Here is a 24381-nt window from a genome sequence, read left to right as displayed (position 1 = left end):
CACATCTTGATTTGATTCATCGGTCTTGTTATCCTAGTGAAAAAATCAGTCACGCTTTCACTTTCTTTCATCTGAAACAATTCATACATTATTTTGTGAGTTTATAACCTCACATCTTTCGCCTTCTCAGCACATCCAAAATACTTTTTCAAGATGTCTCATGATCCCTTTGATGAACCTGCATCACCAACTTTCTCAAAATTGTATGGATCAACACACCGATAGATTATAAAAAGGGTTTTATAATCTTTATTCTTCAAATCTTTATGTGCAACATTTTGTTCATCCGTGACATTGTCACCAATTATCGTCACTCCATTCTTCACACGATCCCAAACATCTTGATAGTAGAAGATTTGAAAAGAAAGAACAGTTTGAGAAAATAATAATTTTGGAAGAGAGAAGAAGAATGTATGAAAGTGAAAGAGAGAAGATTTATTGACCAATCTGTCAAAAACTCGTTTTCTAAAACTTTTTGTGTGTATTTCACATTTCACACACCGCTACTTTACAAGCACAATGTGCCTCCCTATTTATAATGAGATTATTTACACATTAAGTAATCTCAAACTAATCAATTGAGTAAATTTCGACAGGTTGTATTCGACTATGTCGAATACACAAAATTTTGACCATTATATGCAGTATTCAATTTTCGGTCGAATACATACATATTTGACTATTACAAACTATATTCGACTATATCGAATACATACACAACTTCGACTATATCAAATATATACAATTTCGACTCTATCGAACCCTACCTTTTACAAACATATATAAGACAAAAAATTATATATTTAACATCAATTTTCCCATCGTAAACGTCACAGTAATTTTCTAACCGTCTCTTCCAAAATTTTGAATAGCTTTCAAATATTTCAAAACAAAAATGTTGATCATCTTTCCTACTATTTTCAAACTATTTTGTCTTTAGAAATATATATATAAATTTGGTTCAAAACTTTTTGAATTTCAGAGTATTATATGTGCTTTTTTTCTAAGCTTTTTCCTTAAGAAAACATGCTTTTTTGGTTGACTTGAGTGAGATATTGAACCGACAAAGCACAAATCGGTAAATGTAGGTGAGCCTAAAACAGGTTGGTATGAATCACGATGATGTGTCTAAATAACAAAGCACTTTCCATGTGTGAAAATTTTGCTTCACAATCAACTTTCATTTCTTTTAATCATTGCATGTTTTTACTGTAAGAATTTTTAGTGAATTTTGATTGTATCATTTAGATACTCCTAAATGTGTTATGTAATAAAAAAAGTTAAATCATATTTTCTTTAATTTATTTTATATTTTTATTAAAACCATTATTAATTCTAGTTTTAAATTAATATATATTATTGAGTATTTTCTTAGAAGATATTATGTGAAACGATTGTGACCGAATTAACACGTGGCATTCAATATACCTTACATGCAAAGTAAACTGTTGAATAAAGTAGAGATTCTCTTGCTATTGATAAAAGGAAAAAACAAAATCCTATATGTTCACTATAAAAAAAATAGAAATAAAAAAAACTGAGAGCTAAAAGCAGAAGCGAAAAGCAATATGGCTTTTGCTTTGAGAGTGTTAGTTGCTGTAATTCTCGTCCTCTTCTCTTGGAGTGCTCATAGTTTGAGCAGAGATGAGTTCCCTTCCGACTTTGTCTTTGGTGCATCAACCTCTGCTTACCAGGTTTCTTCTTCTCTGTCTTTCTTTTGCTTTTTTTAAATAATTTGAGAAAAAAAATGGATTCTCATTATAATAAAAAAACTACTTTAGCTTCTGAGAAATAATATGATTATAATAATAATAATTTCTCAACTCTTATGATGAAAAGGTTGAAGGTGCAGCAAATGAAGATGGTAGGAAACCAAGCATATGGGATACCTTTTCTCACGCTGGAAATGGTATATTGTCCTTTAGTAATTTTACTAACATTTAGGTAGTAATTAATTTTTTAATCCAGGTTTTTACTTATTTAATTAATATATATATATTCTCAGCGAATATTTACAAAGGTGATGGAGATGTTTCATGCGATGGATATCACAAATATAAGGTCTGTTACAAAATATATTAAACATGTGCAAATGTTATACATAAATTGCTGTATAAAAAATGCAAATCTTGATTTCTTGCAGGAAGATGTGCAACTCATGGCTAATATGGGTTTAGATGCCTATAGATTTTCAATATCATGGTCAAGACTTATTCCAGGTAATAAGATCGCTAAAGAGATTATTATAATGTTATTTTTATTTATTTTCTAACCATCTTATCTGAATGTGTAAGCAGATGGAAAAGGAGCAATCAATCCAAAAGGACTTGAATATTACAACAACCTCATCAATGAACTGACAAGCCATGGGATCCAACCACATGTTACATTGCACCATTGGGATCTACCACAAACACTTGAAGACGAATATGAAGGATGGATTAGTAGAAAGATTGTGTATGATTTCACAGCATATGCTGATGTATGTTTCAGAGAATTTGGTGATAGAGTTAAGTACTGGACCACGGTGAATGAGGTTAATGTGTTTGCAACGTTTGGCTATGGTTTTGGAACAGTGCCGCCTCAGAGGTGTTCTCCTTTCTCTCTAGCTAACTGTTCAAGAGGAAATTCTTCAACTGAGCCATATTTGGCAGCACATCATATGCTGTTAGCACATGCTTCGGTTGCAAGATTGTATAACAAGAAATATAAGGTAAAGTTTATCTCCAACTAGTCATAATCATATAAAAAAATGGTTATGTTATGATTATTGTAAGTTATAACCATTTTTGCAAGTGCAGGGAGTACAGCATGGGTTTATTGGGTTGAATGTTCTTACTATTGGTTTTGTTCCGCTGACAAATACTAGTGGAGATATTATAGCAACTCAAAGGGCTCAAGACTTTTGGATACGGTGGTAAGTGATGATTTTATCACATATCATTTTCTTAATGGAATGCTTTGTTTATCATATACTATTGCAGGGTAATAAATCCATTAACATTGGGTGATTATCCTGATATAATGAAAAAGAATGTTGGCTCAAGGCTTCCTTCCTTCACTAAAGAGGAATCAAATCTGATCAGAAACTCAATTGACTTCTTAGGAATTAACTTTTACAACACATTTTCGGTTAACAACTATCCCGAAAGCTTGGACATGGAGGATAGAACTTTCATGCAAGATATGGCAGCAGAAATGACAAGTATGTTATAACTTATGAGTTGTTTTTCTGTTATTTTCTAACCAATTCTCTATGGAGCTTTATCAAATTACTTATAAATGTTCTTTCTTGTTGTAGTGCTTCCTGAAAACGATACATTTATAGACGCGGTAACGAGATCTTCTTCCTTTTTTTCATTTGTTTATGATTGCTTTAGTTTCTGATTATAACCTGGAATTTTCAACAGGTGCTAGATACCTTCAAGAATGATTATGGAAATCTTCCAATTTACATACATGAAAATGGTTTGACAGTTTTCCTATATACATCATCATCATTCCATTCTTTCAAAATCTTCATAATATTTATTTATTTGTGTGACAAATCTTTTTATTGCAGGCTTCAAAACACCTCACAATTCATCATTGAATGATTTTTCTAGGATAAAATACTTGCATAAATACATTGGGAGCATAGCTAAAGCAATAAGGAATGGATCAAATCTAAAAGGTTATTTTGTATGGTCCTTCTTGGATGTGTTTGAAATACTGAGTGGATATGAAGAAAGTTTAGGTCTATACTACATAGATTTTAAAGATCCAAACTTGAAAAGACAACCTAAACTCTCTGCTAAATGGTACTCAAATTTTCTGAAAAATAAATCTGTAGACCCAAAGATTGTTATGGAAATTGAGAGTGATGCATCTTTGCTATAATGTTGAATATGAGAAATAGTAGATTTTTATAAACACAATATTATGTACATGTTCTATTACATGATGAAATTCTTAATAAAATGCTTTCTCAAGCATGTTAGCATGTTTTGGTTAAATCTAGTTGTGCAAGTTATTGCATCATATTGTATGAGTGTTTGTCTTCTTCCTGATTCTATGAAGAAGATACTCATGGTGATGAACTCGTTATAGCTGAGCTCTAACCTAGGTAGTAGGCAAGGGTGTGTCTGTAATATTGAGGAAGCAAGGTCGAAATTTTTTATCCAATTCAGATTCTATGGTTTCACGAGTATTAGAAACAAAATAAATTTTTGGAGGCGACCAATATGTGTTTGAAGAAGGTTATTAGGTTATCGTTGGAGATGGATGATGGCTCATTTATAAATATTTGATATTTGGGAAATTTCTTGTTTCAGACAGGAGTTGTATATGTTGTAGTAGAAGTCTGTTCAAATATGCAGTAGTCGAATAAGTGTGTGTTGTAGTCTAAATTTGTTCTAGTATGTTGTCGAAATATGTTAGCTTGTTATTTAAGTTAGCATGTCGAATTGAGACAGATTGTTGGGCAAATTGTTTAGTATATTAGTTGAAAGTTAGAGTTTAATTAACTTATAAATAACATATTAGTCATCATTTCTCCATCAATCCCTAATAATTCTAATCAGAGGGAGAAAGTGGTGTGGTTGAGACTCAATTGTAAATATTGTGTCCTGATGTGTAATTGAATCAAGAATCCAATTTTAAACCACTTTGAATTGTCTTTCTCTTCCCTTCTATCTTTTCCTTTATTTTGTGATTTTCTTGTTAATCAATTAACCGATCATACTCTATTTTTTTGGGCATCATTTTACAACAAATTGGTGCGGTTAGCGTGGAGGAGAAGATGTCGTTAATAAAGTATGAAATTGAGAAATTCACCGGTGAGAATGATTTCGGTTTGTGGCGCTTGAAGATGCAAGCCCTACAAATTCAATAGGATTTGTTAGAAGCGTTGAAAGGATCAGAGAAGATGGATGTTTCCCTAATGGAGAAGGAGAAGACGGTGATGATCGAGAAATTCCATAATTCCATCATATTGAGTATTGGTGATAAGGTTCTCCGAAAGGTCTCGAAGGAGAAGACGGTAGCGGGTGTGTGGAGCAAATTCGAGGGATTGTATATGACCAAATCTTTGGTCAATCGCCTCTACCTGAAGCAAACTTTGTATTCATTCAAGATGAGTGAATACAAAGTCTTAGCTAAGAAGATGGATATGTTCTACAGGTTGATTCTTGATCTTAAAAATATCGAGGTCAAGATTGATGATGAATATCAAGCATTGATGTTGTTGTGTGCTTTACCTAAGTCTCATGCTCATTTTAAAGAAACTCTTTTGTATGGAGGAGATTCATTGACCTTTGAAGAAGTTCAACCAACCTTGTACTCTAAGGATTTGAATGAACAAAAGGAGGACAAACCATCATCTGTTGGTGAATGTTTGTTCGTAAAAGGAAAATTCACAAAGAAAGATCGTAGGTTTGAGAAGAAGAAGGGTAAAGTACTACAAAATTCTCATGGTGGTAATACTTATGCTATTAGGTGTTATCATTGTAAGAAGGATGGTCACATAAGAAAGACGTGTCTTGATTGACTGAATAATCATGACGGAAAGGATAATGGTAATGCAACCATTGTGCAAGATGATTATGAATCGTCTGATGTCCTGATGATTTCAAGCAACGACTCTAACAAAGAGTTAATTCTGGATTCAAGTTGCACTTGACACATGACTCTAAACAAAGATGTGTTTGGGGAATTATGCGATCAAGATGGTGTATCAGTGTTGTTAGGGAACAATAAAGTCTGCAAAATTGCAGGTATTAGATATGTAAGATTCAAGCTCTATGATGAGTCAATAAGGTTATTGACTGATGTCAGGTATGTACCTAAACTTAAGAGGAATTTGATTTCTCTTGGCGAACTCAACAAGAAAGGATATATTTTCAAAAAAGAGCAAAGTATCCTAAGGTTGATGAAGGGGTTGAAGGAAGTCTTGATAGGCGTAAAGAATCAAAGCTTGTATACCCTTGAGGAAGAGGTTGTAAGTGGTTCAACATATGTGACATCCACAAAACCTGTGTCAAAGACTGAGTTGTGGCACAAGTGATTTGGTGTTCACCCGTGTTCTTGGTAAACAATCACTTAATTTTAAGTTAATTACTTTAAGGGCCAAACTAGTAAATCCTATGGTAACCCATAAAAGTTTGAATGTTTTATTTTTTTTTTCTATTTTATTTCCCTTTTTGTATTATGATCCGAGGAATAGTGATAGCTAGCTCTCAAAGATGCTCTAACCTTTGAACTTCTCTCTGCTTTTAATTACTGAACTTGTTTGCCTAGCATAATGGAGGCCAAAATTGTTGTTTTTCAAAAGATAACCGAAATTCTTTGTGATGACCTTCCAATGCTCACCATTTGGATTGCTAGTAAATCTAATCATATTACTAAGGGAAAATTTTATGTAAGGTCTAATACATTGTATAAAATACATTAGATAACCAATTACTCTTGCATATTCCAATTGAGTCATAACTCTTCCATCATTCTTCTAAAATTTGACACAAGGATCAAATGGAGTACTTACTTCCTTGAAACGTAAGTGTTTGAACTTATCAAGTACTTTCTCAACATAATGTGTTTGACTAAGTTCATAATCCTCATTATTTCGCTTTACTTTGATCCCTAAAAGAGTGTCAACTAGTCCAAGATCTTTCATATTGAATGTCAAAGTTTTCTCAACATAGTGTATTTGACTAAGTTCATAACATGCACTGTTTCGATTTGCTTTGAACCCAAAAGGGGTGCCAACTATTCAAAGATCTTTCTTCTTGAATGTGAAAATTAAGAACCTCTTTGTTTCTGAAATTCCGTTCATCTTATTGCTAATGATCAACATGTAATCAACATATATACACATGAATATCCCAATATTCTCGTACAATTTTATGTACAAACACTTGTCAAAAGATTTAGGAACAAATCCATATGAAATGAGTATGAGTTTAAAATTGAATCATGAAGCATTGCAACTTGTGAACAATTTCCTTTTAACACTGGTATTCAAATACTACCTTATGGTAGTTGATTACCACTTTTTCCATAACTCAATTTTTGCAAATTTTATACTTGGTATTCGAATACCACATTGCTTTCAGCCCTTCACATGTGTTTTAATGTAAAGGATTTATGTATGATCATGTATGACGATGGAAGAAGGTTTTCAGATGAAGTGAGAGATGAAATTATGAACAATTTAAAGTAGTATAGTATGAATTGCAATGAGCACCTTAGTTATGTTCACTTTTCTCATTTCTTCACTTGAATTTCTAGGTTCAAACTTCCATATCAACTTCATCATTGATGTGCATGACACTTTTGATCATTTTCTTCTTTGATAATATTTTTCACCATAAAAACTGAACTAGATATAATATGTATTCCTCATTATCTTCCCTTTTTGATGATAACAAACTCTTTGAATTTGTGTTTTGATAATAATTGAAAATTCTCCCTCTAAGTTGTGTATCTCCTTCTTTAACTAGTGAATCTTGCAATGATATAGTCAAATTTTTGATGTCATTGTTTAAGTACTTATTTTAATCCATATAATAGTTTGACAAATTTTCACTCCTTTTGTTCATTACCAGGAAGCACATAACCTTTATGTTGTTCCATGTAAATCTCTTTATCGAGATCTCTATTTAGGAATTTTGTTTTTACATGCATTTGATGAACTATAATGTCATGCAAAGAAGTTAATGCAAATGATACTTTAATTTTCGTTGTGCATGCTACTAATGTACATGTGTCTAAATAATCAACATCTTATTTTTGTCTAAAATCATTGACTATTAATCAAGACTTGTAGGTGTTTCGTGTATCATTACTATGATGCTTCCTTCTAAACACCCACTTGAATCCAGTGGTTCTTGATCCTTTAGGTAGATTGATAAGTTTCTAAGTAGGGTTTGACATTATTGAATCCATTTTTTCTTGGATAAATTCCTTCCAAACAAAGGAGTCCCTTGAAGCCATTATTTTCCTATAAGTCTTAGGATCATCTTCCACTTGAAGAATAATAGGAATTTTTTGAACAAAGTTCTCATGATTTCCTTCTACCAGATAAAAAGAAATAAGTTGATAATCCATTTCGTTCGGTTCTAGATCCTTAGCCTTGAGGACTTTTGCTTATCCTAAGTTTGGATTGTGTTTCAACAATCCATGAAGAACTTTAGGGTTGTGTTTTAACAGACCATGGAGAATCTTCCTCACGATGTTCATCATTAGTGGGAATCTCAAATTCCTTATCCTTCATGATAAGGTTATCAAAGAATTTCACATTTCAGGATTCAATAATTTTATTATACTCCAAATTCAAAAGTCTATTTGCTTTAATGTTTGATGCATAGCCTACAAAAACATATTTTATCCCTTGAGGACCCAACTTATACCTTTTCTTTCTTTCGGCTAGACTGTTTTGTTGTGGTGTATGAAGTGCAAAATATTATTGTAGAATTCCATATTCTTAACAATATGCATCAAATTAATAGAAAATATTCACCACCCATATCACTCATAAGGACTTTAATACTTCTATTTAATTAATTTTCTACTTCCGCTTTGAAATTTTACATGCATTAAAGGCATCATCTTTATGATTTAAAAGATATACATATGTGAATCTAGAGCAATCACCAATAACAATAATGCAACTTTTGTCATTCTCCCATTGTCAATAAAAAAGTTAATCATCATTTTACTTTGAAGTTACACTTCCACTTAAATATATCTAAAATATATTCAATGCATTAAACATTTATAGCAATTAACAACCATGATCATAACTTTTATTTTATAAAGAGGTTTAAATAAGAAAATCAGATACACCATATTTAACTAACACTCATTATAGTTTATTTATATTCTCTTGAAATAAACACTTTTATTATGTAATTAATATATGCATCATAGATTATATGTCTTAACTTCATGTTTAACAATGATCTATGTTATATCCAAATAAGAATCACATTAGAAAAATAAAGGGTTAAATATGTTTTTCGTCCCTATAAATAACATCAACATTCAATTTTAATCCCTATAAATTTTTTTTCAAAAAATGATCCTCCTAAAGTTTTTCGTCCCCAATATTAGTCTCTGCCGTCTATTTTCTTTAACGGACGCTTACATGTCATGTCACGTCACTTAAAATCAACTTTAAAAAACTAGTTAAATTGTGGGAGTTACAGACCTCCGCTAAATTCCTAAATTATCTCTTAAATTTCATCAAACAACTTCTGAGTAATCTTTCAAAGATGGTGATGGTTTCATTGAATCCCGTAAATCACTTGTCAAAGGCCACATAGAGTTTGGAGAACGGACAGAGACACCTTATGGATCTGGATCCACCACAGTTCCATCCATTTTAGTGTTAATATTTTGACAAGAATCAAAACTTGATAACCCCATCAAATTTGAACCAAATTTGAATCGTTCATAATTCCCTCAACCGCATCACAATTATGAACATTATTATTATTATTTTGTATTTGTTATTGATTCAAAACATCTTCTGCATATTGTTCTTGATCATTATAAACATTACAAATAGGCCCTGCTTTGTCAACTAGAGTGAAAGGGACATGAATCTTACATTTTGTTGGTCAACGCTTGTTTAGAAAGAGCCCATGCCTTGTCAATCTTGTTCACCAACACCAATAAAGGGATACCACTCAATGATGGTTTGCTCAACAAATCATGAAGTTCACCTCTTGATATGCTAAGGTTATCTGGATCAGACGATTGTTTAGCAATATATCAAACAGATAGACAATATTATGCACACATAAATTGATCATATACTACAAATAAAAAGTTATTAGTTAAATATGCATCCATAAATGTATCAGTGTATGCATGTGAATGACACACATAAATATTCAAAGCTAGAAGAAAATAAGAAGTTTGTTCCATACACAATAGCAGAAACCACACGACAATAGCGTTCCCACATGCTATGAAACCTAGGTTGCCCTCCAAGATCCCATAGCTTAATTGTAACATTACCTTTTGTTACTTTCCTCATATTGAATCCCACCTGGAATCAGATAACAATAGTTTGATCAGAAATATTGCTCTTGAGAGAAAGTAAACTTCATAAATCAAACTGTTACAAGCCCAAGAGAATGATAAAAAGTAGGATGAAAACAAATAGAAATTTAAGAAACTTTCTCCGTACTATTGATTGAAATAGCAAGGTCTATATGTACTTCTAAGGAAAAATGCCCTTATAAAAGGGCATAACTACTTTTCTATATTATTAAAACATGATCCCTCTATGTTCTCAAATTCTACTTAAATCTTATTCTGCACCATCTTACAAGTATGAGTGCTGCACCTAAATTAATTAAACGGGTACTTCTAACTACTAAAATAACTGCCCAAAATATTTTCCGTGGCTTATGGTTACTACTTTAATATGAGATAAATAATATTAAATTTAATAAATTCTGGCACGAACAAAAATATAATTGAAATATGTTCTCCATATTTTTTTTAACTTTTTGTTTATACCATTTTATGTTTTTAATACATGCACCATAAATTCAAATTCGTAATAGTTTTTCAAATTATTTTAAACGCAAATAAATGCATTATTCATCTTATGATATTTTATGTATTAATTATAAGTCAATATAACCTTCTTATATAAGGAGACTCAGACAAATGTCAAAATAATACTTAAATCTAAATGATTAATTTATTTTAATGATACATGTAAATTATTTTCTCATAAATAAATAATATATTTATCGTCCACTTATCTTTATCCATTTTCTTTCAAGACATTAGACATATTAAGAACATCTTACTATATTTAATATCAATATCAACTTGTATAAAAATAACTAATAATCAACAAAAATTATTTGCATGAAAGAAAAATCTAATATCACAAGTTAAATATGTACATTTCACCATGGTTATGAATAAATAAACATAGATGTTTATATTTCACAATCATAGAGAATAATTATAGTGTTTTTTAAAATAGCGGCCTTTAATATTAATCACAAATAAAATGTCTTGGTTTATCACTTTGATACTTAAAACAGAAGTCTCGATTATATGTAATACTATTAGATTATTGGAAATTGATTGTAAGTTAAATGGATCAAGACCAGAATCATGAACATAATCACTTTTCTAATAGTATTTCAAACACTCTCAAATTTTATTAGAATTAACGCATATGAATATCCAAAATAATTCAACATATTTCGAGTTTGTATAAAATCGATAAAAACTCGAATATATGGAAGATAAAATTTGGAATTTATAGTGAAAATGATGTAGTTTTGTTATGTTTTTTTTCTAAATCTGAAATGATTAATTTATAGGCCAAATAATATTGTTTCACATGGTTGCGACTTTTGATGAAGCATACAATTTCAAAAACACTTGGCTTGTTTGAATTAGTTTTTAAAAACTGTTTTTTAGTTTTTAAAAACTGTTTTTTAATTTTTAAAAACTTAAAAACAAAAAATCTGTTTGAATGACTTGTTTTATAAAATACTTTTGTAAAACTATTTTTAATTTTTTAGTTTTCAAAATTAAAAAACCAAAACAATATAAATATGTTTTTGCTTTTCATTTTTCAGTTTTATTTTCAAGAATGATAAAAAGAACACAAAAAAAGTGTCACTTTTTATTAATGGCACAAATGTAATTATATAAAACTTTTGTATAAATTTTATTGTACATCTTCTTTACTATCAACCATCAGTTTATTTATATATATATATATATATATATATATATATATATATATATATATATATATATATATTATAGATTAGTTTTAATTATTTATTGATTTATAAGATTGTACATTTTTAACTTCTTTTTGTTGTATAATATATTACAAATTAATTCATTATGTTAAATATTTTATAATTGATTAAATTTATAAATAATAAATATTTTTTATATTATCAATCGGTCTACATTATTAAAAATATTTAACTATATAAACATGTTTGATTAGATATATTTTTTTTAACTCTACTCTATAAACAAAAAATTATTCGTTAGGAACTAAATGATCAGAAAATTATTTCTGATCTTTTGTTATTTAATATAATCAAATTTAAAAATTAAATTATCAAAAAAATTTATCATCTTATTATTTTTAAAACAGTTAAAAAAAATTAAATAATCAAATATATTTTCCGACTCCTAAAAACAGATTTCAAGGAATTGATTACCAAACAATTTTTTTTCTCAATCTCATTGTTAAAACAATTTTTTAAAACAGATATACAAAATAGAATTTAAAAACTAAAAATTAAAAGTCTTTCAAACAAGCCCTTACAATTTCAAAAACACTTTTTACTAAGGACATTTTGATTTAGTTTTTAAAAACAGTTTTTTTTTGTTTTAAAAAATTATAAAATTAAAAAACTGCTTGATTACATTGTTTTAGAAAATTATTTTTAAAAACAGTTTTCATTTTTATTGTTTTTAAAGTAAAAAGCAAAAAAATAGATTAAACATGTTTCCAATTTCCAATTTTGCGTTTCTGTATTTAGTTGGAAATAAAAAGTATGGAGAAAAATGATAGTTTCAAAACAGTAATTATAAGTAATTTTATTTTGTTGAACCACTCAATCAAGAGATTGCATGGTGAAGTACAAATAAAACATGCAATGTAATGCACTTGTTCCATAAATTTGTAAAATGATTTTTGCTTTTTCTTTTTTTCTAAACCTTCTTTGATTGGGCAAAGTCTCGTAGACTCATAGTTACATAATACTATAATCTATTATATCATTTTTTATAATATTTTAATAAATATAAAAAAAATAGAATAGTATAATTTTAAGTTAAATATCTTTTTTCTTTCAAAATTATCAAGTTTTGTTTTTATTATCATTATAAAAAATCATTTTTAAATTTTATAAAATTATCAAGCAAATAGTTTTAGTCTCTAATATTAAATCAACCTATTTAAATTTTTTTAAAATTTTTTTTAGAGTTTTTTTTAAAGAAAATAAGTGCAAAATCTAATATTAAAATTCGATTTTTATCTTAAACTTTGGGCATTGAACATATCCATAATTAATTTTGATTATGATCCCACTTTTGAGAAGGTGAGTTTAGATTAATGATGAACAAAAATACAATTGAAATATGTTCTTCATATTTTTTTTAACTTTTTATTTATACAATTTTATGTTTTTAATACATGCACCATAAATTCACATCTTAAATAGTTTTTCAAATTATTTTAAACACAAATAAATGCATTATTCATCTTATGACATTTTATGTATTAATTATAAGTCAATATAACCTTCTTATATAAGGAAACTCAGACAAATGTCAAAATAACACTTAAATCCAAATGATTAATTTATTTTAATGATAGATATAAATTATTTTCTCATGAATAAATAATATATTTATCGTCCACTTATCTTTATCCATTTTATTTCAAGACATTAAACATATTAAGAACATCTTAATATACTTACTATAAATATCAACTTGCATGAAAATAACTAATAATCAACAAAAAATATTTGCATGAAAGAATAATCTAATATCACAAGTTAAATATGTACCTTTCATCATGGTTATGAATAAACAAACATAGATGGTTATATTTCACCATCATAGATAATTATTATAATGTTTTTTAAAGTAGCAGTCTTTAATATTAATCACAAATAAAATGTCTTGGTTTATCACTTTGATACTTAAAACAAAAGTCTCGATTGCAATTATATGTAATAGTCTCGATTGCAATTATATGTAATACTATTAGATTATTGGAAATTGATTGAAAGTTAAATGGATCAAGATCAGAATCGTGAATATAATCACTTTTCTAATAGTATTTCAAACACTCTCAAATTTTATTAGAATTAACGCATATGAATATCCAAAATAATTCATCCTATTTCGAATTTGCGTAAAATCGATGAAAACTCGAATATAGGGAATATGAAAATTGGAATTTATAGTGAAGATGATGTAGTTTTGTTATGTGTTTTTTTTAAAAAATCTAAAATGATTAATTTATAGGCAAAGTAATATTGTTTCACAAGGTTGCGACTTTTGATGAAGCACGCCCTTTCAACAACACTTTTTACTAAGGACATATTTGATTTAGTTTTTAAAAACATTTTTTTTTTGTTTTAAAAAATTATAAAATTAAAAAACTACTTGATTACATTGTTTTAGAAAATTGTTTTTAAAAACACTTTCATTTTTATTTTTTAAAAGTAAAAAGCAAAAAAAAAAAAAAGTAAACATGTTTCCAATTTTCAATTTTGCGTTTTTGTATTTAGTTTGAAATAAAAAGTATGAGAAAAATGATAGTTTAAAACAATAATTATAAGTAATTTTATTTTGTTGAACCACTCAATTAAGTCATTGCATAGTGAAGTACAAATAAAACATGTAATGTAATGCATTTGTTCCATAAATTTGTAAAATAATTTTTTTATTTTATGTTTCTAAACCGTCTTTGACTGGGCAAAGTCTCATAAACTAATAGTTATATAATACTACAATCTATTAAATCATTTCTTATAATATTTTAATAAATATACAAAAATACAATAGTATAATTTTAAGTTAAATATCTTTTTTCTTTCAAAATTATCAAGTTTCGTTTTTATTATCATTATAAAAAATCATTTTTAAATTTTATAAAATTATGAAGCAAATAGTTTTAGCCTCTAATATTAAATCAATCTATTTAAAGTTTTATGTAAATATTTTTAGAGTTTTTTTTTAGAAAAATAAGTGCAAAATCTAATATTAAAATTCAATTTTTATCTTAAACTCTGGACATTGAATATATTCATAATTAAATTTTGATCATGATCCCACTTTTGAGAAGGTGAGCATATGTTAACGATGAATTGGAGAACTCGAATGGTATTTAGAAGCTCTAAATCTATGTCAAGGGTAGTATAAGGAAATACTCTAACGTTCAAGTTAGTGACTATCGAAAATGAGAGGTATTTAGGGTTACAAAAGTTTGTACCTTGATGTGACACGTTATGGATACACTCGACATATTCAATCTATCCATAACGATCTATGTGACTGATGTGACAACAAGACTAACACAATCAACATGGATCACCTTGATTATGGAATAAATTTAGAATGAAACTCTATTCGAAGTTGTAATTCGATGCTTTGTAGATAACTTAGTATTCGACTTTGTCGAAGTAGTAAGAGTCAGCTGTATTCGATAGAGTCGAATGTAATATATAGTTGTTGTGTTGAAAATAAAATATAATTTTGTATGTTTTGGGTTTGGTCATTATATATATATATATATATATATATATATATATATATATATATATATATATATATATATATATATATATATATTGTTTATTTTTCAATAATACTTCATTTTGTAATCACTTTAGTTTGCTCAATAACATTTTTTTCCATTGTCTCTTCTTCTTCTTGTAACAAATTATCTTTCTTTTAGGAGATGAACGAAGGTCCTATCATAAAAGGGATAAGTTTCAGTGCTATAACTTAACAAGACTATAACAAGACTATCTAATGAAGGTGCATCTGATATGAAAATAGGTAGAAATCATATTAAAATGGGATGTTAGTACACTGTAAACAGTTAATTCAATCTGTTATCTTTCTTTTAGATTTTCTTAAAAGCAACTTAGAACTTTTTAGTACACTGTAAACAGTTAATTCAATCTGTTATCTTTCTTTTAGATTTTCTTAAAGAACTTTTGGTGATTATTTTCTTAATACTTATGTTTATTTTGTTTGATATTTATCCTTCTGATATTTATATGTGCTATAGATAATAAAATATTGTGTATAAATATTTAGAGATTGTATTGTATTTTATTATAAGAAATTTATATCTCAACTTTATTTAATAATAAAATTATACATTTATATATTTAAATATGATTTCTAAATATTTCATTACTAATTATAATAAAAATCTTTTTAATTTTACATTAGTTAATAAAACAATTTAAAAAAAATCAAATTATCAAATTGATTTTTTATTTTCTCATCTCTAAAACTGTTTTTAAAAATTAGTTCACCAAACAAATATTTTTATTTTCACATTTCTAAAACGGTTTTGAAAAGTTAGGTTACCAAACAAGTTTTTTAATAGTTCTCTTCTTAAAAACACTTCTCTAAAATAATTTAAACATATTTTAAAAAGTAAAAAGTAAAATTGATTCATACGGATCCTAAGTGTTGCAATCTTTTATCTACTATAACATTTCAAAAGCGTTGACTATTTAGATTTCTTACTCTTTTGTCTACTATAACATTTCAAAAGCGCCGCCTATTTAAATTTTTTAATGCAACACTTTACACTGCGTTGCCTATTTAAAAGAACAAACTTAAACAATATCATGGTCTTTTGTCAATTGCAACACTTTACCGTTGTTTCCTATTTCCGAATTTAAAAAACAAATTCCACATTAATTATTTATTGTTACTAATTACAACATTAGAAAATAAACACTCATACAATATGATGGAATAAGTTTCACAAACAAAATTTAACCAAAACATATTCATATGCTTGCGAAAGCATTTTATTCAAAATTTCATCATGTAATAAAACAGGTACATAATATTGTGTTCATAAAAATCTACCATGTTTCATATTCAACATCATGGACCACATCTATTTTATTCATTCATTCACGTGATACCACAAAACAACAAATCTTGACCCTAAATTAGAGGTTCCTTGGCATTATAGCAAAGATGCATCACTCTCAACTTTCATAATAATCTTTGGGTCTATAGGTTTATTTTTCAGAAAATTTGAGTACCATTTAGCAGAGAGTTTAGGTTGTCTCTTCAAATTTGGATCTTTAAAATCTGTGTAGTATAGGCCTAAACTTTCTTCATATCCACCAATTATTTCAAACACATCCAAGAAGGACCATACAAAATAACCTTTTATATTTGATCCACTCCTTATTGCTTTAGCTATGCTCCCGATGTATTTATGCAAGGATTTTATCCTAGAAAAATCATTCAATGATGAACTGTGAGGTGTTTGATGGCCTGCAATAAAAAGATTTGTCATACAAGTAAATCAACATTTGAAGATTTTGAAAGAATGGAATGATGATGATGTATATAGGAAAATTGTCAAACCATTTTCATGTATATAAATTGGAAATTTTCCATAATCATTCTTCAAGGAATCTAGCACCTGTTGAAAATTCTAGGTTGAATTCAGAAACTAAACCAATCATAAATAAACAAAAAGAGGAATGAGACCTTGTTGCTAAAATTATGTTACCGTGTTTATAGATGTATCATTTTCGGGAAGCACTACAACAAGAAAGAACATTTATAAGTAATTTGATAAAGCTACATGTAGAATTGGTTATGCAGTTAGAAAATAGCAGAAAAAATTTAAAACATACTTGTAATTTCTGCGTCCATATCTGGTATTAAATCTATATCTTTCATGTTCAGGCTTTTGGAATGGTTGTTAACAGAAAATGTGCTGTAAAAGTTAATTCCTAAGAAGTCAATTGAGTTTCTGATCAGATTTGATTCCTCTTTAGTGAAGGAAGGAAGCCTTGAGCCAATATTCTTTTTCATTATATCAGGATAATCACCAAATGTTAATGGATTTAGTATCCTGCAATAATATATGATAAACAAAGCATTCTTACATAAATTAATGAAATTGTGACATTAATTGTATTGTAAAAAAAGTTGGATTTCTATGACAAATATTGTTATTTTTGCATTATTTCTTTGGGTTTGGAGTGACCGCCATTTAAGATGAAGCACTTGTATTCGAGACTCGCTATGAGTATATATTTTATGACGTTGCTCCTTTTTGTTCCATCAAGAAAAGTCATGAAAGCAAAAATGGCCATCATCCTTCATACTTTTATAAAAAGTATCATGAACGAAAAATGAAAACACGTCTACGGCATATTTTTGCAATTATGATCCTCATGAAAAACTTAATTTGAATACTTGTTAAACTAACATTAATGGACCCAAAATAATTTTAGTACATAAAGTTAATACATAGGGTTTTGTGAAGGAGTGTTTTACAATATCAAATAGTAAGTGATTTACATAATGAGGATTTCAAAAAGTTATGTAATGAGAATGACATTAAACATTTTTTTTACTCCACGAACTCCCCAATAAAATAAGGCAGTGGAGAGGAAAAATATATCTCTACAAGAGCTTGCGATGATGATGTCCAATGAGACCAACCATCTTAAATACTTTTATGTAGTAAGCATTGTTTGGTGTGTCTGAATCACGTTTTGCTAAGATCAATTCTGAGACTGGTGCCCTTTGAGTTGTATAAAGGAAGGAAATAAATATTTCTCACTTACATGTCTTTGGATGAAAATACTTTTTCCTTACAAACAGAAAGGATAATTTAGGAAAATTTGACACAAAAGCTAATGAAGGCTTATTATAGTGTATCTCATCGGCACATCACTGTTGGTTTTATGGTATCCCAAGGGAAAAAATTATGACTTAGTGGGGTACTTTGATTCTAATTTTACTGGATATAAATTAGATTGAAAAAGTACTAGAAATATGTGTCACCTGCTTGGTAACTCACTTATCTCCTTGCATAGCAAGAAACAAGCAAGAACCTTCAAAAGAATCATATTCTTGAAATAACCAAGCAAGGGCACAAGACTAGTATAAAGCTTTCCTTACAAGTATTTTTCACTCACAAGACACTGAGATAACTTATTGTGAAAGAAAATTTTAAAGAGAGATGAAGAGAGTGATAAAATAGAATGGGATAGAGAAATTTGAATTCTGGTGTAATTTTAAACGAGGGAAATCCTCATTTATATAGGAGAAAATATGGATAAAAATGAAGCAATCCATGGGCCGAATTAATGAAATATTCGATTAGCATAATCAATTATTACAAGTGAATAATCAACTGCTCAAGCCACAAATGGAAGATTTTAACTTCTAGTTATTCCCGATCATTAAGAGACTTGTTCAAATGCATTTTGAGCGTTACAAAGTGAAACAATCAATTATAGCACTATGGCTAATTGATTATTCAGTTGTAAAATAACTCCTAATTGATTAGACAATTCCCTAATCAGTTGGCTAGGCCTTTAAAATATTTTTAGGTGATTTTATCAAATCAAGACAGGATCCTTAAGGGCTTTAAGTATGCTTGTGTGTGTGTTAAACTCTCTTTTATATATATATATATATATATATATATATATATATATATATATATATATATATATATATATATATATATATATATATATATATATAATATATATATATATATATATATAGAGAGAGAGAGAGAGAGAGAGAGAGAGAGAGAGAGAGAAGAGAGAGAGAGAGAGAGAGAGAGAGAGAGAGAGAGAGAGAGAGAGAGAGAGAGAGAGAGAGAGAGAGAGAGAGAGAGAGAGAGAGAGAGAGAGAGAGAGAGAGAGAGAGAGAGAGAGAGAGAGAGAGAGAGAGAGAGAGAGAGAGAGAGAGAGAGTTTCCATAATAACTTAAGACTTACTCTCCTACTTTTATAAGACTTTGGTCACTACGACAGACATAGTCAATCGAGCTTTGACACTTCCTCTCTTTCACAACTCTGAAGCTTCAAATTCTATTTCCAGATACATCGATCATATAAGCACTTCATTGAAACTTTGAATCTTTTTCTTGATGAGGCTTGAAATATCTTTAAGTTGATCACCATCATCACAAAGTTGAAAAGCTATCACCACTAACTTCAACTAGCATCAACGTTGTCGTCATCAAAACCCTAATGCAATGAATAATATCAAGATCATTGGTTCAACAACGCTTGTATTTCACATGCGTTCCTTCTTTTTGATAATTTCGAAGGGAAAAAAGTATACACTTAAAGGGATAAGGGTATACTCTCTCTCTATATATAAGAGAGAGTTTAACTACTTAAATTTTTTTATCTGCTTACTTGTTTGTTCACCTTCTTGAGAGATACATTGTCATCATAAAAAAAGGGAGAATATGGAACCATGTGGTTGTAGGTAAAATTATCTGCAGATGAACTTGGTGGAAGATGATATTGATGGTTTTGATGATGACAACACGTAATTCCAAACAACATTTGATGGAGTCATTGAGGATCTCTCAAGAAACCTCAGATGATGTCGTGTATCAAATAATCCATATCAAGCCTCATAAGATAATAGAAATCAAGTACCAGGTGAAGTTCTGAATCATTGATGAACCTAACAAGGAATCTTGAATCTTCAAGGTTGTGAAATAAAGGATGTGTGAAAGCTCTCCCGGTTATGTCTTTGGGTGATTAATGTATTTTAAAAGTATAAGAGTATCTCCTAAGATACTAAAACAACTCTCACACACACACTAAAATGTTTTTGAATCCTCTCTATTTGATAAAAACACCTTAAAACCCTTAGAGGAACCATCAAGTTGCTAGTGGAATTGATCAAGGATGTTCCTAAACATTTATGACACTTATATACACGACCTAATTGATTAAGGCCCTTATCCAATCGATTGAACAAAAGCATAAAGTTTCTTAAAGGGTTAAAAACACTCATAATTGACTAAGACATTAGCCGTTATAGGTTTTCCTTTTTTGGAATTAGGGTTGCCGTCATTTTGAAGCACATAGTCGATTAACCATATGACATAATCGATTATGAGCATTATAAAACCCATGAATCATTTTCCTTTTTGAGATATATTTTTCCTATATAAAGGAAGCTTCTCCTTATTTCTAATCACACTAGAATTCAGATTTCTACTATCTTTTTCTTATTTTCTCTCTTTTCTCCATTTTATATTGTTTTATTAAAGTTGCCTTAGTTCCTTGTGAGTGAAAAATACTTCTGAGAGTTTTTGGTTATACACGTGTTCATGCTTAATTGTTCTTCATAAAGAGTGTGGTTCTCTTGTTTGATATATTTGGTTCTTGATATTGTCCTGATAAAATCTCAATTTGATTATTGAGATTGTTTCAGTCAAATATTTTGTTTGGGGGATCATCGTGTATAAAATCTCTCAACTGTTGTAATAAGGTTGTGGGAATATCGATGAAAGCTCAAGACGTTATTTTATTGGAACTCTCAAGAAGAAATTCCTGAAAAGAAGAGTAGGCCAAGTGGTTAGGGACGAGACTAATTTCCGGATACTGTCATTGCAGAGCTTTTAATATACGGAGTTGCCATGGATTTTGCAAGCATCAATTTTCGTCTGCTCTCCTCCGTCCTTACTTTCAAGAATGTTTTTCAAATTTTCGGAAAGGGTTTGGTTCTAAGGATTCTCTTCGGAACTTCATCAAATTTTGTGTTCAAACATATAGAAATGTGTAAACTCTATCTCATTCCACCATGTCTTTGTATTTCTTCCCATCCTCATTGCAACTGCATTCGACTTCATCATATACATCTAGTTATTTCTAGTGACGACTTAAAGTATTAAAATACTTTATGATTGAGTGGTCACCTTGTTGTAATTTATGAAGTATGCTATTGATTTCAAATATTGCAAATGTATTGTCTACATCAAAATATGTTTCCTTCCCTACATCCCACATCTCCTTGACAGTTTCATAGTACATGAATTTTCTTCAATTTCACCGGTCTTGGTATTAAACATCCATTACATTATTAAGCTATTTCCCAATTGCCATTTATTGAATTTGGAATCCCCTTTTTCTAAACTTTTGGAGTCTCCGTGATATAACATTTCGCCAATTGATTGGAATTCTAACCATTTAATTTGTGACCAATAATAAGAAGAAAATGCCCATCAACCAAGCTATTGGATGAACTTCCATGTGTGGCAAAAATAGATTTAGAGATGACTCAAATCTTTGGCTCTGATATCATCGACAATTTTGTGGTAGTGTTTTTTTTTATGTATTAGAACTAATACAAATGAGGTATATATAGAATAGAAGGAAACTCTTACACTAGTCAGACCTAAAAATATAAAAAAAGTAATTTTTCACCGGTGTTACCAAAATAACATTAATTGAGAATAATTCTGTCTATACTAGTATTTATAACTTCTCCATTATTAGAATTTTGTAACTAATGAGTAATAATCATGTAGGATTAGGTATATTGATGCATGTGTGTGTGGTTGCAGTTTAAGCCAAAGAAACTTTATCTGTAGGGACTTGATAGTTATATATCTCAAATGGTTGTAGACAAACATTGAATAAAAACACATTTGATAAAATCATTACTTACCACCCCATCCAAAAGTCTTGGGCCCCTTGAGTGGCAATAATATCTCCACTAGTATTTGTCACTGGAACAAAACTAATAGTAAGAAGATTCAACCCAATAAACCCGTGTTGTATTCCCTGCACACAAAAAAATAGTTTTTATAAACATAATAAATTATGATAATTGAGGTCATTTCAAAATAATATCATCATAACCATTATTTTATATGATTATGACTAGTTGTAGATAAATTTTACCTTATATTTCTTGTTATACAATCTTGCAACCGAAGCATGTGCTAACAGCATATGATGTGCTGCCAAATAAGGCTCGGTTGAAGAATTTCCTCTTGAGCAGTTTCCTAGAGAGAAAGGAGAACACCTCTGAGGTGGTGCTGCTCCAATACCATAGCCAACCATTGCAAACACATTAACCTCATTCAGTGTGGTCCAATACTTAACTCTATCACCAAATTCTCTGAAGCATACATCAGCATATGCTGTGAAATCATACACAACATTTCTACTAATCCATCCTTCATATTCGTCCTCAAGTGTTTGTGGTAGATCCCAATGATGCAATGTAACATGTGGTTGGATCCCATGGCTTGTCAGTTCATTGATGAGGTTGTTGTAATATTCAAGTCCTTTGGGATTGATTGCTCCTTTTCCATCTGCTAACACATTCAGATAAGATGGTTAGAAAATAAATAAAAATAACATTATAATAATCTCTTTAGCGATCTTATCACCTGGAATAAGTCTTGACCATGATATTGAAAACCTATAGGCATCTAGCCCCATATTAGCCATGAGTTGCACATCTTCCTGCAGGAAATCAAGATTTGCATTTTTAACTTCAAATTAAAGCCAATTTACGTACAAGATTCAAATTGTCCACACATGATATATCCTATCTTTATTGAAGTGTGGTTTACAGTACCTTATATTTGTGATATCCATCACATGCAACATCTCCATCTCCTTTGTACATATTTGCTGAAAATATATTTAACTAATCAACTTTTCTTTCAACAAAAGAAAAATATATATGTTTTTTAACTTTCAAGAAATATCGGTGTAAAAATATTTATGTCAATAATTATAACAATCATGACTTTAAGTTAGTAGAAAACCTAGAATAAGAAATTAACATGACGTATTTTTGTTTTTAATTCTTAAGTAATTATTTCTAAATGTTTAATCTTTTTTATTTTAATACTTAAAAATTAAAATTTATAGAAAAATTAACAGATGTTCTGCGGATTTTCTTTTAAATTTTTGTTAAAATTTTTATTTTAAATAATAAAACCAAAATTATTCTAACATTCAAAAAAATTATTTTATAAAAAAATTTAGAAACTAAAAATAAAAACACGTTAAATTACTAATTTAAGCAGAAAAATTAATTACTATATATTAAAAAATAAGTATATGTTAGTAAAATTACTAAAGAACAATATACCATTTCCAGCGTGAGAATAGGTATCCCATATGCTTGGTTTCCTACCATCTTCATTTGCTGCACCTTCAACCTTTTCATCATAAAAGTTGAGAAATTATTATTATTATAATCATATTATTTCTCAGAAGCCAAAGTAGCTTTTTTATTATAATGAGAATCCATTTTTCCCTCAAATTATTAAAAAAAAAGCAGAAGAAAGATAGAGAAGAAGAAACCTGGTAGGCAGAGGTTGATGCACCAAAGACAAAGTCGGAAGGAAACTCATCTCTGCTCAAACTATCAGCACTCCAAGAGAAGAGGACGAGAATTACAACTACAAACACTGTCAAAACAAAAGCCATATTGCTTTTTGCTTCTGCTTTTAGCTCTGAGTTTTTATTTCTATTTTTTTTATAATGAACATATAGGATTTTGTTTTTTCCTTTTATCAATAGCAAGAGAATCTTTACTTTATTCAACAGTTTACTTTGCAGGTAAGGTATATTGTATTAGAAGTAATTCATATTTAGTTTTCTTAGCCCCTAAGTTTGTTAGAGGGTATTTTAGTATTTTATCCTATTCTAGTAACCCTAGTTTTAGCTTATAAATAGGGTGACAATCATTGTAACTTTTATCATGTTTTGTAGCCGTCATTCTTAATAGAATATTTCCATTCATTCTACCTTTGCACCAACAATTGGTATCTAGAGCTCCGGTTCGGATTCATTGGGAAACACGGGAA

The 24381-nt window shown here is 29.0% G+C and overlaps 2 protein-coding genes across 2 annotated transcripts; one reads left to right on the top strand and one right to left on the bottom strand.

The window, feature by feature from the left end:
• Positions 1–1487: 1487 nt before the first annotated feature.
• LOC127127443 (beta-glucosidase 11) lies at positions 1488–3995 on the top strand. The gene is made up of 10 exons (XM_051056630.1): positions 1488–1694; positions 1840–1909; positions 2006–2061; positions 2144–2219; positions 2298–2713; positions 2802–2917; positions 2985–3205; positions 3302–3333; positions 3411–3468; positions 3563–3995. The coding sequence occupies exons 1-10, from the start codon at positions 1569–1571 to the stop codon at positions 3877–3879; spliced, it is 1488 nt and encodes a 495-aa protein (XP_050912587.1). The 5' UTR covers positions 1488–1568; the 3' UTR covers positions 3880–3995.
• Positions 3996–16522: 12527 nt separating this feature from the next.
• Positions 16523–24061, bottom strand: LOC127127442 (beta-glucosidase 11). The gene is made up of 10 exons (XM_051056629.1): positions 23876–24061; positions 23661–23730; positions 23139–23194; positions 22948–23023; positions 22454–22869; positions 22218–22333; positions 17409–17629; positions 17282–17313; positions 17134–17191; positions 16523–17040 (listed from the first exon to the last, which is right to left on the bottom strand). Exons 1-10 carry the CDS (start codon positions 23999–24001, stop codon positions 16724–16726), a joined length of 1488 nt encoding a protein of 495 aa, XP_050912586.1. The 5' UTR covers positions 24002–24061; the 3' UTR covers positions 16523–16723.
• Positions 24062–24381: the final 320 nt, after the last annotated feature.

This window comes from Lathyrus oleraceus, chromosome 3 (genome assembly GCF_024323335.1).
Source record: "Lathyrus oleraceus cultivar Zhongwan6 chromosome 3, CAAS_Psat_ZW6_1.0, whole genome shotgun sequence".
Classification (NCBI taxonomy): Eukaryota; Viridiplantae; Streptophyta; class Magnoliopsida; order Fabales; family Fabaceae; genus Lathyrus; species Lathyrus oleraceus.
Note: the sequence above shows the minus strand (reverse complement) of the source record. Positions and strands in the feature narration are given on the sequence as shown.